Source organism: Dromiciops gliroides, chromosome 2 (assembly GCF_019393635.1).
Source record: "Dromiciops gliroides isolate mDroGli1 chromosome 2, mDroGli1.pri, whole genome shotgun sequence".
Taxonomy (NCBI): Eukaryota; Metazoa; Chordata; class Mammalia; order Microbiotheria; family Microbiotheriidae; genus Dromiciops; species Dromiciops gliroides.
This window is the reverse complement of record NC_057862.1, coordinates 520,646,929-520,662,193: the sequence shown is the minus strand read 5'-3', so window position 1 is coordinate 520,662,193 and position 15,265 is coordinate 520,646,929. Positions and strand designations below refer to the sequence as shown.

General features: G+C 41.4%; 1 protein-coding gene across 3 annotated transcripts in view; it reads left to right on the top strand.

Annotated features, from left to right (window-relative positions):
• ARHGAP25 (Rho GTPase activating protein 25) overlaps positions 1-14,274 on the top strand; it is a 127,516-nt gene extending 113,242 nt beyond the window's left edge. For all 3 annotated transcript variants that reach the window (XM_043988591.1, XM_043988594.1, XM_043988592.1), the window contains exons 9-11: positions 2,473-2,669; positions 5,351-5,883; positions 13,002-14,274. In XM_043988591.1, the coding sequence (XP_043844526.1) occupies positions 2,473-2,669; positions 5,351-5,883; positions 13,002-13,215 (944 nt within the window). In that variant the 3' untranslated portion in view covers positions 13,216-14,274. The remainder of the gene's footprint in view (positions 1-2,472; positions 2,670-5,350; positions 5,884-13,001) is intronic.
• Positions 14,275-15,265: the final 991 nt, after the last annotated feature.

The window sequence follows — 15,265 nt, the reverse complement described above, 5'->3', positions numbered from 1 at the left end:
ATTCAATGGAGATAAAATCACTTACGCCCTACTGAATCTCGTCTACATTTATTTTGCAAACTTTAGCTCTATAATATGCTTGATGTACACACACACACACACATACACACTACACATACATGCATATATGACATAGTAGATGCAATACCTAATTTCAAATCCTTGCTCAGATACTGACTATGGGCAAGTCATTGAATCTCTTTCAGCCTCAGTTTCCTCATCTGTAAAATGAGGAAGTTGGATTCTCTATCTTTGAGAAGGACCTTTCCAGCTTTAAATCTATGATCCAGTCTTCCATACTGTCCATTGCCCTCACAATGGTGCAAGACCAGGATTTGAGTTGTCTCTGACACATATTAACTGCGTGTCCAGTGCCCCAAAGCAACTGTCTATGAAGGAAGGCGTTTGCACCACTTACCATGTATGATGTTAATGTACTCATCAGGCACATGCCTATTTTGTGTTTGTGTTTGATCTCCCATTAGACTGTAAACTCTAGGCAGAGCAGGACCAAGTCTTTTCTAAACACAAGAGACATTTAATAAATGTTTGTGGGATTGAGCTAAAAAACATGTTACAGTTCTGCAAGGTATTATCTCATGTACTAACATAAGTTCCAGGGACTGTTTCACTTTTATTCTTGCATCCTAATACCTTCTAAAATGCTTGGTGCCCAGGAGACATGGAATAAATGTCTGCTAAATTATCATAACAACACTGTGAGGTATCAGGGTGACCATCTCCCCATTTTACAAATGAGGAAAATAAGGCTCCTACAGGTAGAAAGGGCTTCCCGATGGTAAAGCAGACAGGGCAAAAATAATTTTCTTCTAACAGAATGTAGGTTCTTTGAGGGCAAGGTCCCTTTTATCTCATTATTCTTCAGTTCCTAAGCCCAGGCTTATAATAGGTGTTTACTAAATGCTTGTTGATTAATTGATCATCCTCGTTTTAGGACTGAGGAAACAAGTTGAGAAAAATTAAGCGACTTCCTATAGGTGAGATAGGTAGGTCAAATCCTCTGAGTCTGATTTTACAGATTAGGAAAGTGAGCTTGCAGGGGCTAATTGACTTGCCACAGGTATACTTTCCAAACCAAGATTAGGCCCTAGGTCATCTGACATCACAATTCCTAGTGACACTTTCCACTATGTCAGAGGAAGTAAGTGCTTGTGGGTGGCATTAAAAGATGGTCAGGATGTTTTGTTTCTAGCTTAGTGACTGACTTCCTGGAACAAAACTCGACCCAGGTCATCTTAGTCTCAGAATTTAGTTCAGGGACCTTAGTGATCATCAAGTCTATCCCCATTTTACAGAGTAGCAAACTGAAGCTTAGAGCAGGGAAGTGACTCTCATGGGTTCACATGTGAGGACAGAGTGGGATTGAAATTCAGGTTCTCTGGGGCAGCTAGGTGGCGCAGTGGATAGAGCACCGGCCCTGGAGTCAGGAGTACCTGAGTTCAAATCCGACCTCAGACACTTAACACTTACTAGCTGTGTGACCCTGGGCAAGTCACTTAACCCCAATTGCCTCACTAAAAAAAAAAAAAAAGAAATTCAGGTTCTCTGAATCTAAACCTGGTGCTTCTTAAAAAACTTGTAGCTACTGCTGCACTTCCCTCCCTGTGACTCCCCAGCATTTCAAGGGCTAGACAAAGGGAAAAGTACATCGTGTATGGTAGCACACTCAACACACCTGGTCCAGTCTCTCCCATCAACAGCTCTGTGAGACAAATAGTGTATTTTTATCCTGGGTTTGCAGATGAGGAACTAGGATCTGAGAGGCCAAGTGATTTGCCTGGGATCACATAGCTAACAAACACAAAGCCAGGATTTGAACTCAGGTTCTCCCACAGCAGATTCAATGCCCTTTCCGCTGTACCATGCTTCTTTCCATGGCTAAGAGGAAAATCCCCTTTTGGTCATGAAAGAGAAAAACAAACCAACCTCCTTTTTAGATTCTTTTTACCTCTCAGACAATGAGCTTGGTTGGTTCCACATTTCTTGAGTCAGCACATGCCCCTGTTTGAATAGGGAGAGAGTGCCCAGGAGCCAATGAGGAGCTAGAGAATCCTGGCAGAGGATTCCTATTGGGTCTTCCTCCGTTTAACTTGTATTATCCCAATAGGCCTTAGAGAAACGGCTTAATCTTTCTTAAAATTGGTAAATCTTTTGGTGATGTGGAACCCAAACCCAAATTCATTGGTTTACTCAATTTGGATGTTCGATAATGGGTTTTCTTAAAATGGAGTCCACCTGTATCTACATGGGTGGGCAAATGCACACACAGACCATCATTTTGGATTGCAGGAAAACTACCAAAAGATCACCTTCAAAGTATTACTAGGATTCAGTCCAATTCCATGGATTCAGAACATGTGAATGTGTGTGTATGCACATGCACATTTGTGTACCTGCATATATACCTGTATGCATGGGCTTGGAAGTACTTGGTCATGTCTTCTCTTTCAGGGACTCTCCAGATACAAAGAGTGATGACCATGATGATTCGGGACCATGAACTGCTCTTCCCCAAATCCAAGGACATCCCCCCATCACCACCTGCCCAGAAACATGACTCCAAGAAGTCTTCAGTCCCTCGGAGCTCCGTTGGCTGGGATGCTGCAGAGGATTCCTCAATAACTCGGTCAGACAGCTTTAATCAGACGGTAAGGTACAGTTTATCTCAGAGAAGAAAAGTTCTTTTATCTACTTCACTTTGATCAGTCTGATGTTTTTGTCTGACCAGTCCAAAATACAGATTCCCTCTAACTCCCTCTTTTCTTTCTTTTTTTTTTTTTGGTGAGGCAATTGGGGTTAAGTGACTTGCCCAGGGTCACACAGCTAATAAGTGTCAAGTGTCTGAGGTTGGATTTGAACTCAGGTCCTCCTGAATCTAGGGCCAGTGCTCTATCCGCTGCACCACCTAGCTGCCCCTAACTCCCTCTTTTAAGAAACATATACAGCCAACTCTCCAGACCATCATCACCTCTGCCCTGGATGACAGAAAAACTCATAAGTAGTCTCCCTGTGACTAGTCTCTCTCTTTTCTAATCTGTTTTTCACATAATTGTTAAAATCCTCTTCCTAGGGTACAACTCAGTCAGTGTCCCTCCTTTTCTCGGTAATCTCCAAAGGCTCCTTATTGAATGAATGGGGATAGATGATAAAGCATTTATCAAGTGCTTACTATGTGTCAGGGATTGTGCTAAGTAATGTCTATAGGTACACACCCAGTGTGGTAGCTCCTCTCCTTAAAGTAAGGAGGCTTATATCCTGAGGCAGGATGCAAGAATTTGAAAGTCTTTTTTTTTTTTTTTTTAAGTGAGGCAATTGGGATTAAGTGACTTGCCCAGGGTCACACAGCTAGTAAGTGTTACATGTCTGAGGCCAGATTTGAACTCAGGTGCTCCTGACTCCAGGGCTGGTGCTCTATCCACTGCACCACCTAGCTGCCCCTTTGAAAGTCTTTTTAATTTAGGCAATACCAGCTTTTCATAAGAATTCTGTCTAGCAGAAACATATGAGCTTTAACAACCACCTATTTTAGGCATCATTGAGGTTCAAATGAAAGATCATCTGTTTCTAGGTAACCAAGTCCAGAATGTCAGCCATCACACCACCCTGCTCTCTAGTAGGAGAGAAAGGTAGTCAGTGGTGGTGATTTTTCATAGATTCTTTTGCCACTTATTATGGAACCTTTTCAGTTCTTCTTGACCACTTCTCTGGTTTCTATTTCTCCAGCTTGTCATTAAGTGTTCTATGTCCTTGGTAGAGCAGAATCAAAGGACTTCCACAGCTGTTGATTAGATCATAGTATTTAAAGGGAAAGGTGTAACTAATCCAATTCCCTAATTTTATTTTTTTTATTTTAAATTTTTTCATATTTTACTAATGCCTTTGTTTTTATATCACATTCGTTTCTGACTATGTCTTCCCTCCCTCTCTGCCAAGGAGACTTCCTCTGTAACACATTTTAAAAGAAGGGGGGGCAATTCAGCAAATCAAACCCATCAATCTTCTCTGACAACATATGTGATATTCTGTACTCCTGAATCTCCAATAGGATGAAAATCCCTCCCATTTTAACAGATGAGGAAATAGAGGCTGAAAGAGATAACATGACCTGCCCAAGGACACACCCAGTGAATTCATGGCAGGGCCTAGATTCAAATCCACATCCTTAGACTGAAAGCCCAGTACTCTTGCCAGTTCACAAGGTCTTTCTCCTAAGACAATGGCGAAAGCCCTAGACAATGCTGCCCAACAGCTTTCGTTTATCTTTTCCCTTTCTATCCTTCCTTTAGGCTCCCTTTTCTGATCCTTCCTTCTTTCCTCTTGGGCTATCTTGCCAATTTATTTCTTTTTTCTTTTACCTGTTCTTTGCATTCATTTATTCAGCAAATGCTGATGAATCAACTGTGTGCAGGGTAAGCGGTAGATGGGAGAAGGTATAAAATCCACATAAAACTTGAGCCCTGCCCTCCTGGAGCTTATGGTCGGGGCAGACTTTCTTCCCTGCCTATGCTTTGTTGTTGCTCAGTCATTTTCTGTCTTATCCAATTCTGTGTGATCCCATTTGAGGTTTTCTTGGCAAGGCTACTGGAGTGGTTTGCCGTTTCCTTCTCCAGCTCATTATACAGATAAAGAAACTGAGGCAAACAGAGTTAAGTGACTTGTTCAGGCTCACGAAGCTGGTGTCTGAGGCCAGATTTGAACTCGGGAAGAACAATCTGCCTGATTCTAGGTCTGGTGCTCTATTCAGTGTGCCATCTAGAAGGCCTTTAAGGTTAAGCTTTCTGGGGGTATCCCAGGTACGGTGTCACACATACAGACACACACACACTCCATAAAAACCCTAATGCCACTCAAAGAGATCCAAAGAAATATATTTATAGATTCACAGAATTTAAAGCTGGAAAGGACCTTTTTGAGATGATTTAGTCCAGGCCTATGATTTTTTGTTTGTTTGTTTTTTGTGGGGCAATGGGGGTTAAGTGACTTGCCCAGGGTCACACACAGCTAGTAAGTGTCAAGTGTCTGAGGTCGAATTTGAACTCAGGTACTTCTGAATCCAGGGCTGGTGCTCTATCCACTGCACCACCTAGCTGCCCCCTCAAGCCTGTGATTTAAAAAATGAAGAAATTGCTGCCTAGAGTTAAATGGCTTCTCGAAGCTAAGGGACTATTGACCGGCAGAGGCTGGATTTAATAAAGAAAAGTAGTTATAATCAGGAGGCCCAGACACAATGCAGTCAATGAGGGAACGTTCATTTTGCACATTTCGGCTTTTTATCTTAGCACCCCTGAGTTTATAACATCCAGTTAAGATTTGAAGCTTTATTTTTCAGACCAATGACTCTGATAGCAGCGGCTCCACCGGCTTAAAGGCGGCCGATGGCAGTCTGGAATTGGAGACCAGCAAAGCATCGAAGGGGCTATCCGGATCATGGAAGCTGCAGTCTCGAAAAAGGACTCAAACGCTTCCGAACAGGAAATGTTTCTTATCTTCAGCCTTGCAAAGTACCAACAACACCAGCAGCAGCAGCAGCAAGGTGGAGATCTTCGACAATGAGTTCTGGTCCTCCTCTACTGAAGGCAAAGCCGGCGGCCACAAAAGAACACTGTCTCAAGATCTACGTTACTTTCCAGAAGCCGAGCCGACCTCCCTGTGCCAAAGAGATGCCCCCTGCTCATCATCCGCCGCGGATAAAACGAGCCCACCTGATTCCCAGCCAGCCCCCGCCACTGACACTCCGACCAGTTTAAGCACTGAGGAAAAAGGGTCTGTTCAGAGGGACCACGAGTCTCTGCAGAAGGAGATCTTAGAACTGAAAAAGGAAATGGAAGCACAGAGGCAGGGCTATGAGGAACGAATCAAAAGGTAAGACGTGGGCAACGTGGCACATGGGAATTCACCAGCCTGGCTGTGCGAATGCTCTCTTTAGTAGCCCCAAGGGCATTGCCCTTTGTCAGAGTGGGTGCAGAAATGATCGTTGGGGCACGGCATGCATTCAAGTCACAGCATCCGGGGCTAACTGCAGGAAGAGCTCCCTGCATTATAGAATGTATTTACTTACGTCAAGATTCTAGGATGGCCCAAACTAGCAAATTTTGTATCTGAGGCAAGCTTTGCAGAAGTACCTTCAATCCCCCCCCTCCCAATACTATTAATGTTGGGATATTCTCTTTCCCCTGAAAACCTTCTCCTCTTCCCAACTTTCCTATTACTGTTGAAGGCACCACCATCCTCTCATAGTGACCCAGGCTCACACCTTCAGGATCATGTTGGATTCCTCATTCGAACTCACCCCACGTTTCCATTCTGTTGCCAAGTCTTACCATTTTCACCTTTGCAACATATCTCTAGAATGTGTGTCCTTCTCTCAGTTCACACAGTCACAACCCTCGTCCAGGTCTTCATCACTACATGCGTGGACTATTTTTTTGGTCTTTTAAAATGTTTATTTTTATGTATGTATGTATGTATTTTTTTTAATTTTTTTTTTTTTAGTGAGGCAACTGGGGTTAAGTGACTTTCCCAGGGTCACACAGCTACTAAATGTTAAGTGTCTGAGGCCGAATCTGAACTCAGGTATTCCTGACTCCAGGGCCCGTGCTCCATCCACTGTACCACCTAGCTTCCCCTATGTATGTATTTTTAACGGGGCAATGAGGGTCAAGTGACTTGCCCAGGACATAGCTAGTAAGTATCAAGTGTCTTAGATTCGAACTATGGTCCTCTTGAATCTAGGGCCAGTGCTTCATTCACTGCGCTACCTAGCTGTGGACTATTTTTAAGGTAAAATGTATTATTTTATTTTTCCCAATTGCATGTAAATTTTTTTTTAACATTCTCTTTTTGAAATTTTGAGTTACAAATTCTCTTCTTCCTCTTTCCCCTTTCCACTTCCCTGAGACAGTAAGCAATCTGACATAGGTTATATAATGTGAGGACTATTGTAATAATGTTTTCTAATTGGTCTCCCTGCCTCAAGTGTCTCCTTATTCCAGTCCATCTTCCACTCAGCTGCCAAAGTGATCTTTCTATAGAGACATCTGGCCATGTGCCCCTATCTCGGGCCTAGACAAATCCCAGAGTTTCCTTATTCTCTCCAGAATCAAATATAAAATCCATTGTCTTTTAAAGCCCTTCATGACCTGACCCACTTTTATACTTCTGGTCTTTTTATACTTTACTCCCCAACACCTACTTTATGATCCAGCAACACCCCCTTAATGCTATTCCTCACAAAGGACACTTCATCTCCTAATAACTTTTCTCACTGGCTGTCTCCCATGTCTAGAATACTCTTCTTCCTCACCTCCACTTCCTGGCTTTTTTTTTTTCTTGGAAAACTCTTCTTCAAGAGGACTTTCCCAATCCATCTGCCCTTCCTCCCACACTCCAATACCTTCTCTCTGAGATTACCTTCCATTGACATTGTATATGTCTGTCTTTCTGTCTATCTATTCTAATATTTATAACTTTTTTGCATTTTCTTTCTTTTTCTTTCTTTTTTTGTTTTTTTTTTTTGCAGGGCAATGGGGGTTAAGTACTTTCCCAGGGTCACACAGCTAGTAAGTGTCAAGTATCTGAGGCCGGATTTGAACTCAGGTACTCCTAAATCCAGAGCCAGTGCTTTATCCGCTGCGCCACCTAGCCGCCCCCCCCCCCATTTTATTTCATCTAATAGAATATGAGTTCCTTAGGGTCAGGGATCATATTTTTTGTTTTTGTTTGTGTGCTAAGAACTTAGAATAGTTCCTGGCATACAATATGGATTTCATAAATGCTTGTTGATCGACATAAGGCCCTGAGATGAGGGAAGAGAAACTCCAGAAGACTTTGATACCACTTCTGGGAAAGTCTGTATCTGGAGGTAGATATGCCAGAGGCAGTGAAGCATGTCATCTGATAGCTTCCTATTTTAGTCAATTATTCTTGCCCACTAGATTCTAAGTTAAGTAGTTCTGATTCTGCTGAAAAAGTGTAAGTGAACCCTTTAAATTTCAGTGACCTGGAGACAAAGCCCTAGTTGTCTCATCCTAGTTATGGCTACCAATTGATTTCAGAGATTTAGGTATTCCTCCCACCCATACAGATTGCAACCCCTCCTCTTAGCCTTAGCAGATGGTGTTTTGACAGGAAAAAAAATCACCAGTAATGGCCAAACTTCTGGTGTTGAACCTCTCTGACCTTGGGAGTCAGTCTCCTAGATGACAGATACAGAATCTACCCCCAGGCCCTTATTCACAACCCTTCCAGCTCCATAGGTGTGAGCCTGAGCACTGTTGGTATAACCTTCCAGAATTCAGGATCACTGATACACCTTGATAAGGCATCAGAGTAGGACTTCTGTGCTGAAGACTGTGCTTAAGAAAAAATAATGTTAATATTCCCAAATTTATGTAGGAACTCCAACAGGGTTCCAACTTGCCAAGTCTTTAATAAAGTGTTACAAAGTCCTGATCCTTCAGGCATCTCAGTTAGTAATTTCAGAAGAAACTCTTGTAATTGACATATCAGTTATGCATGCAGGTATAATTGTGCATGGAAATTATCTGTGTGCTATAGGGAAGGAGCACTCTGGGTCTGTATTAGCACCTACGTATTAGACAGTGATATTTCCAAATGGAAGTCCTGGAAGCATCTTGAAATCAGCATGACCAAAACAGAACTCACTATGCTTCTCCTTATCTTCCCCACTCTCCATTCTCTCTCCCTCTTGCTATCCTATAGGAACATAGCTGATTGAGATAGCAGGATCTAGAGAACATTTTTCTTTTTTCTTTTTTTTAATTGTCATTTTATTTACTTATTTAGAATTTTCCCAAAGTTACATGTAAAAACAAATTTTCACATCGATTTTTAAAACTTTGTGTTCCAAATTCTCTTCCTCCCTCCCTTCCCACTGCCCCTTAAGAACTCAAGTAATTCAATATAAGTAATACATGTGCAGTCATACAAAACATTTACACATTAGTCAGGTTGTAAAAGAAAACAGACAAAAAAAACTTTAGAAAGAGGAACTAACAAAAAAAATTATACTTCAATCTGTATTCAGATACCATCAGTTCTTTCTCTGTAGATGGATTGCATTTTTCATAGCATCCTGCTCATCATTTCTTTTTTTGTTGTTTTTTGTTTTTTTTTTAGTGAGGCAATTGGGCTTAAGTGACTTGCCCGGGGTCACACAGCTAGTAAGTGTTAAGTGTCTGAGGCCGGATTTGAACTCAGGTCCTCCTGAATCCAGGGCTGGTGCTCTATCCACTGCGCCATCTAGCTGCCCCCTGCTCATCATTTCTTACAGCACAGTAGTGCTCCATCTTAATCTCATCCCACAATTTGTTCAGTCATTCTCCAATTGATGGGCATCACCCCAATTTTGAATTCAACTTTTTTTTTCAGGGCAATAAGGGTTAAGTGACTTGCCCAGAGTGACACAGTTAGTAAGTGTCAAGTGTCTGAGGCCGGATTTGAACTCATATCCTCCTGAATCCAGGGCCGGTGCTTTATCCACTGTGCCACCTAGCTGCCCCCCTGAATTCAACTTTTAAAAAAATCTCTTTTAGGATACCAAACTAGTAGTGGTATTGCTAGGTTGAAGAGTATGCATGGTTTTATAGCCCTTTAGCCATAGTTCCAAATTGCTCTACAGAATGTTTGAATTAGTTTACAACTTTACCAAGAGTGTGTTAATGTCTCATTTTTCCCATATCCCCTACAACATTTGTCATTTTCCTCTGCTGTTCTATTATACAATCCAGTAGGTATGAGGTAGTACCCAGAATTATTTTGACCTGAACCTTTCTAATCAATAGTGAGTTATAGCATTTTTTTCATATGGCTATAGGTGGCTTTGATTATTTCATCTGAAAACTTCATGTCTTTTGATTAGAGAGCATTTTTCAGTGATGGGGCAGGCTTGGGTGTGTTTGAAGTCCAGAAAGAAGGAAATAGGAAATAGGGAAATACAAAGATTAATGTGATGAAGTTGTTCTCAAAGATCTTAGAATCTTATAGAAGGAAACACCTAGAAACAAATAACTATGAAACAAAGGAGGATGAGATGAGTATAAAGAAAAGGTCCAGGCAAAGCGCTATAAAAAATATTCCATTCAGAAGTCTTTGAGCAGTGAGATGTCAGGTAAGGTAGAAACAACTCAAGGGACAGTTAGGTGGTATAGTAGGTAGAGCTCTGATCCTGGAGTTAGGAAAACCTGAGTTCAAATGCAGCCTCAGACACTAGCTGTGTGACCCTGAGCAAGTCATATAACCCCAATTGCCTAAAAAAAAAAAAAGAAAAGAAAAGAAAAGAGAACTCAGCTGAAGGACATATAGAGGGCTTGAGAATCTTAAAACATTGATATTGTTTCAATCAATCAAAGTGATTATTCATTGAGAACATAGGGATTCAAAGACATATAGGACCAGGCAGATATCTGTAATTTGGGCAGACAAAAGCATAAACATGAAAAGTTATAGAAGAATACATGTCAAAATTGTATAAAAATGGCAAATATGTCATAGACAATTAGGGTTGTGAGTTCACAAGAGGGAGAGAGTACCTTAGGCTAAATGACTGTGGAAGGGCCTGGAATCATAAAACATCAAACCTAGAAGAGACCTTAGGACATAGAAGACAGAATTCATTGGACACTTTGAACATCTTCTATGTACCAGACACTGGGCTAAGCACTGAGGATACAAAGAGAGACAAAAACAGTCCCTGGCCTCAAGGAGCTCAGAGTCTAATGGAGAAATACAACGTGTAAATAACTAGGCAATACCAGATATGAAGAGTAGCTCAGAAATCATCTCAGAGGGAGAGGAATTAGCAGCTTAATGCAGAAGGTTGAATTTGAGCTGAAGAAAGTGAAGGAAACAAAAAAGTCAAGGTGAAGAAAAAGTATTCCAGGTATGGAGGCATCCTTTGCAAAGGAAAGGAGACAGGAGGAGCATCGTGTTCAAGGAAATGTAAGTAGGTTAATGTAGTTTCATCTTAGAGTTCATGAGGAGGAGTAAGGTATGAGAAGAATGAAAAAGCACTCAGTGGCCAGGTTATTAAGAGCTTCGAATGACAAAAAGAGAAATTTAAATTTTATTTAGCTGGTAAAACCAGCTAAATTGAGGATGGATTGGAGTAGAGAGAGACTTGAGGCAGGGAGAACAGTTATAAAATGTTATTATAATAGTCTGGGAAAGAGTAAAGGTCTGAAGTAGGGCTTTGGCTGTGTGAGTGGAGAGACAGGAACATATACGAGACATTTTGTGAAGGTAGAAATGACAAGACTTGGCAACAGATTGGATATACAGGATGAGTGAGAGTATGAAGTGAAGGATAATATTGAGGTTGTAAGTTCAAGTGACTGTGAAGATAGTGGCAGTCTTGACATGAATACAAAAATTGGAAATGGGGAGGGTTTGCAGGGAAAGAAAATAATTTCTGTTTTGGAGACGTTGAGTTTGAGGTACCTATGGTAATCCAGTTTGATGTGTGACTATATGGAGAGAGAATAAGGCTGGACATGTAAATCTGGGAATTATTTGCATAGAGATGATAATGGAACTTATGGGAGCTGATGAGAGCATCAAGTAAGGTAGTATAGAGTAAAAAGATGTTTCAGGATAGTATTGGGGAACACAGACAGTTAGTGGGCATGTCATGGATGGAGCACCAGTAACAAAAATGAGGAGTGGTTGGATCCAACACTAAAATGAGAACCGAGAGCAGAGTCATGAAAACCTAGGGAAGAGAGAGTATCCAGGAGGAAAAGGTTAATTACTAGAGAGAGGTCAAGAAGTATGAAGATCAGGAAAAAGTCATTACATTTTTGGCAATTAAGAGATCATTTGTAACTTTACAGAGGGCAGTTTCAGTTGAATTATTAATTCAGAAGCCAATTTACAGAGGTTTAAAAAAATAATTTGTTTTTACAAGTATTTATTATCTCTTCCCCCATTGTCCCCCACCACTGAACAATTCAAAAAAGAGAAAAACAAGACCTTAATAAAAATATATGCATAACCCAGAAAAGCAAATTCCCACATTGGTCTCTTTCAAGATGGGTGGCATGTTTCAACTTTGGTCATCTGGACTTATGATTTTTAAGTCTTACTTTTTTTTTTTTTAGTGAGACAATTGGGGTTAAGTGACTTGCCCAGGGTCTCACAGCTACTAAGTGTTAAGTGTCTGAGGCTGGATTTGAACTCAGGTCCTCCTGAATCCAGGGCTAGTGCTCCATCCACTGTGCCACCTAGCTGCCCCTTAAGTCTTTCAAAGTTGTTTTTCTTTTCTTTTTTCCCTTTTTCTTTCTTTTTCTTTTATTTTTTTCAAAGTTGTTTTTCTTTATAATGTTGTCATTGTAGAAATTGTTTTCCTGGTTCTGCTTACTTCTTTCTATGTTGATTCATAGAGGTCTTCCCAATTTCCTCTGAAACTGTTCATTTCATCATTTCTTATGATACAGTAACACATGCAAAAAATGCAATTCAATTACAATCACATACCATAGTTTGTTTAGCCATTACCAAATAGATGGGTACTCCTTAAGTTCCATTTTTTGCTACTATAAAAAGAATTGTTGTAAATCAGTGAATGAAGGAATGAATGAATACATAGATATCTACTTTCCCTTTTTCTTTGATCTTTGGAGTATAGACCAGCTAGTGACAAATGAAGAAACTGAGCCTCAAAGGAGGTATTTTTGACTAAGCGGCAGAATCTGGATTGAGCTCCATGTCTCCCTAACTGTACTGGTCATGAAGGAGGTGGGAATTTAGCTAATCCCTGAAGCATGGGTAGGATTTGGCTGGATGGACAGGGGCACGAGTAGATTCAATGCTAACAAGAGGACAGTAGTACTGGTGTTGGGGGACTGGGAGGTCCCTGGCTGAAAAGAGGCATGGGAGAGGGCTTCTAGGGCAAGGGCTCGGGAAGAGCGCAGAGACAGTGCCTCAGACCTCTCACCTCTTTTCCTTCTTTCCATCTTCTGCAGCCTGGAGAAAGAGAACTATGACGTTTGGGCCAAAGTAGTGAGACTGAATGAAGAACTGGAGCAAGAGAAGAAGAAGTTCAAAGAGCTGGAAATCAGCTTGCAAAACATGGAATGCTCACGGCAGGACATGGAGAAGAGGAACAAGGTCCTGGAGGAGGAGCTCAAAGAGTGCTCCAAGTTGAAGTTGACAAAGGAGCCCAATTCAAATGCTTGATGGTGGAGAGAGCCGACGGCTGCCCATTTAGGGCACAGTTTGACTTCTTGTGAGTAACTGGAAGGTGATTCAGACACCGTTGCCTTTTATTTATGTTGGAGGATTTGGAAGCAAAAATACTTCCTGGAAGAGAAAGGACTATTCGGTAAACAAACCAACAAAAAGCCTTCACCTTTCCCAGGAAGTTAACTTGGTAGTCTATGGCAGATGTGTCAGGTTGCCACACGGATGTCCCTATTGGATGAGTTTGGAAAGGCTTTTTCCTCTCTGTGTCAGGATGAGGGAAGATGACATCGGTTCCTCTGATAATGAGTGAATATTTCTGACTCAAAAAATTCTGGACAAGCTGCAGTTCAGGAGAGCTCAGAAAAGCAGTCGGTTCTGGGCCCTTCGGTTCTGGGCACTTTGGTTCTGGGCCCTTCGGTCTTCGCTTCTGGGATCTCTGAGTCTTGAGAGACAAAGGACAGATAATGACAGTTAATCAACTTGTTTATCTGTACTGTGATTGAGATGCTTTTTGGATCTTTCAAGTTTGAATCTTGACCACCACTATCTCAAATATGAGGTGGTATGACATGGTGGGACTCAGGACCTGGGTTCAAGTCTCATATTTGACACCTACTGGCTGTGTGACCCTGGGCAAGTGAGTGCTCTAGGCTACCCACTAAGACTTGTTGTAGTTGCAGAGATGGTACTGATTCGCATTGATAAATGGAGTTGTCTCATCTAAGAATTCCATATATCAGTGAAATCAAAGATTTGGTTCCTATCCTTGATAGTGCCTAGAAAGGCCCTAGGTGATTTCCTTATCACTCAGCCAATATGTTCTTAAGGATTGGAAACTACAATGGAAAGGCAAAACTGGGATATATGGGTGTGTTTGGTATAATTTATCATTTTACAAAAGAGGAAACTGAGGTCCCAGCAGGGGATGTGTTTCCTGATGTCATAGAACAAGTTAGTGGCAAAATTGGATTTAGAACCCAGGTCTCTTTGTTTCCCAATTGGTGGTTCCCCCCCACCCCCAATGTACAACACTGCTTCTGTAAGAAGATAAATCTGCTGAAAGAAAATATAAATTGCATTTCAAAGCTAAAAAGAAGCACCTTTTGCATTTTGTGTTTTTTAAATTATTGGGGCTAGATTGTACTTTCTTAAATATTTGCTACTTATAATATTAATGGCTATTTATATAATAACAGCTGTTGCACCAATTTTGGCAGTAATTATTTATTAGTAATATTATATATTAGTCAAATATTGACCATGTGGCAGTTAACACAAGCAGAAAAGCCCCAGTGCCGTAGTGTCTTGCCGTATTGTCTCTCAGAGAGCACACGGCCTACCAACCTACCCTGTCCTAAGAGAGCACACCAAGCGACAGCAGGTCCTGGAAGCCAAGAACACCAAGAAGAATGACGTCCCTCATGTGGTCAGTCCACTATACCCTGGTCAAAGCTAATTGGCTGGTATCATTCAATTCCATTGGTTGACAGGACCTGAGGGTTGTCCACATTAAGATGATCTCTACAATGAGGGGGAGATGTGGGGGGGAGGGGGGGTGGTGGAGTGTGCAAAAAGACTCTTCCCCCTAAGGTGCTCAAGGCAAAGTCCATTATCTAGGTATGGTATAATCCCATCAGTCCTTCAATGAGCTGGACAAAAGAATTTACCTCCATTCCTATTGAACACTTGGGGCTGGCCCCAAAGTGGTTAGCTAACATTCCTCTAAGAATTGAACTTTCTGGGGTGAGGGGGAGAGAGCCAACTAAAATTGGGTCTTTGGGTCCTCAAGGAATCCATTATTAATAATTATTTTCTCAAAATTATCTATTGCTTTTATTATACGGGGCCCTCACTACTTCTCCATCATAGGGACCTGGCTTTGGTTCATTGGAAGGAAAAAGTTACTAGCAAAGAGAGCTGTGGAAAAGGACAGTGGGTTGCGTTGGAAGGTAATGAGTTCCAGTTACTGAAAGTTTCTAAGTAGAAGCTGTAGCACTGTTGTCTACAGGTATTGAAGAAAGGGATTCCTATTTGACTAATGGCC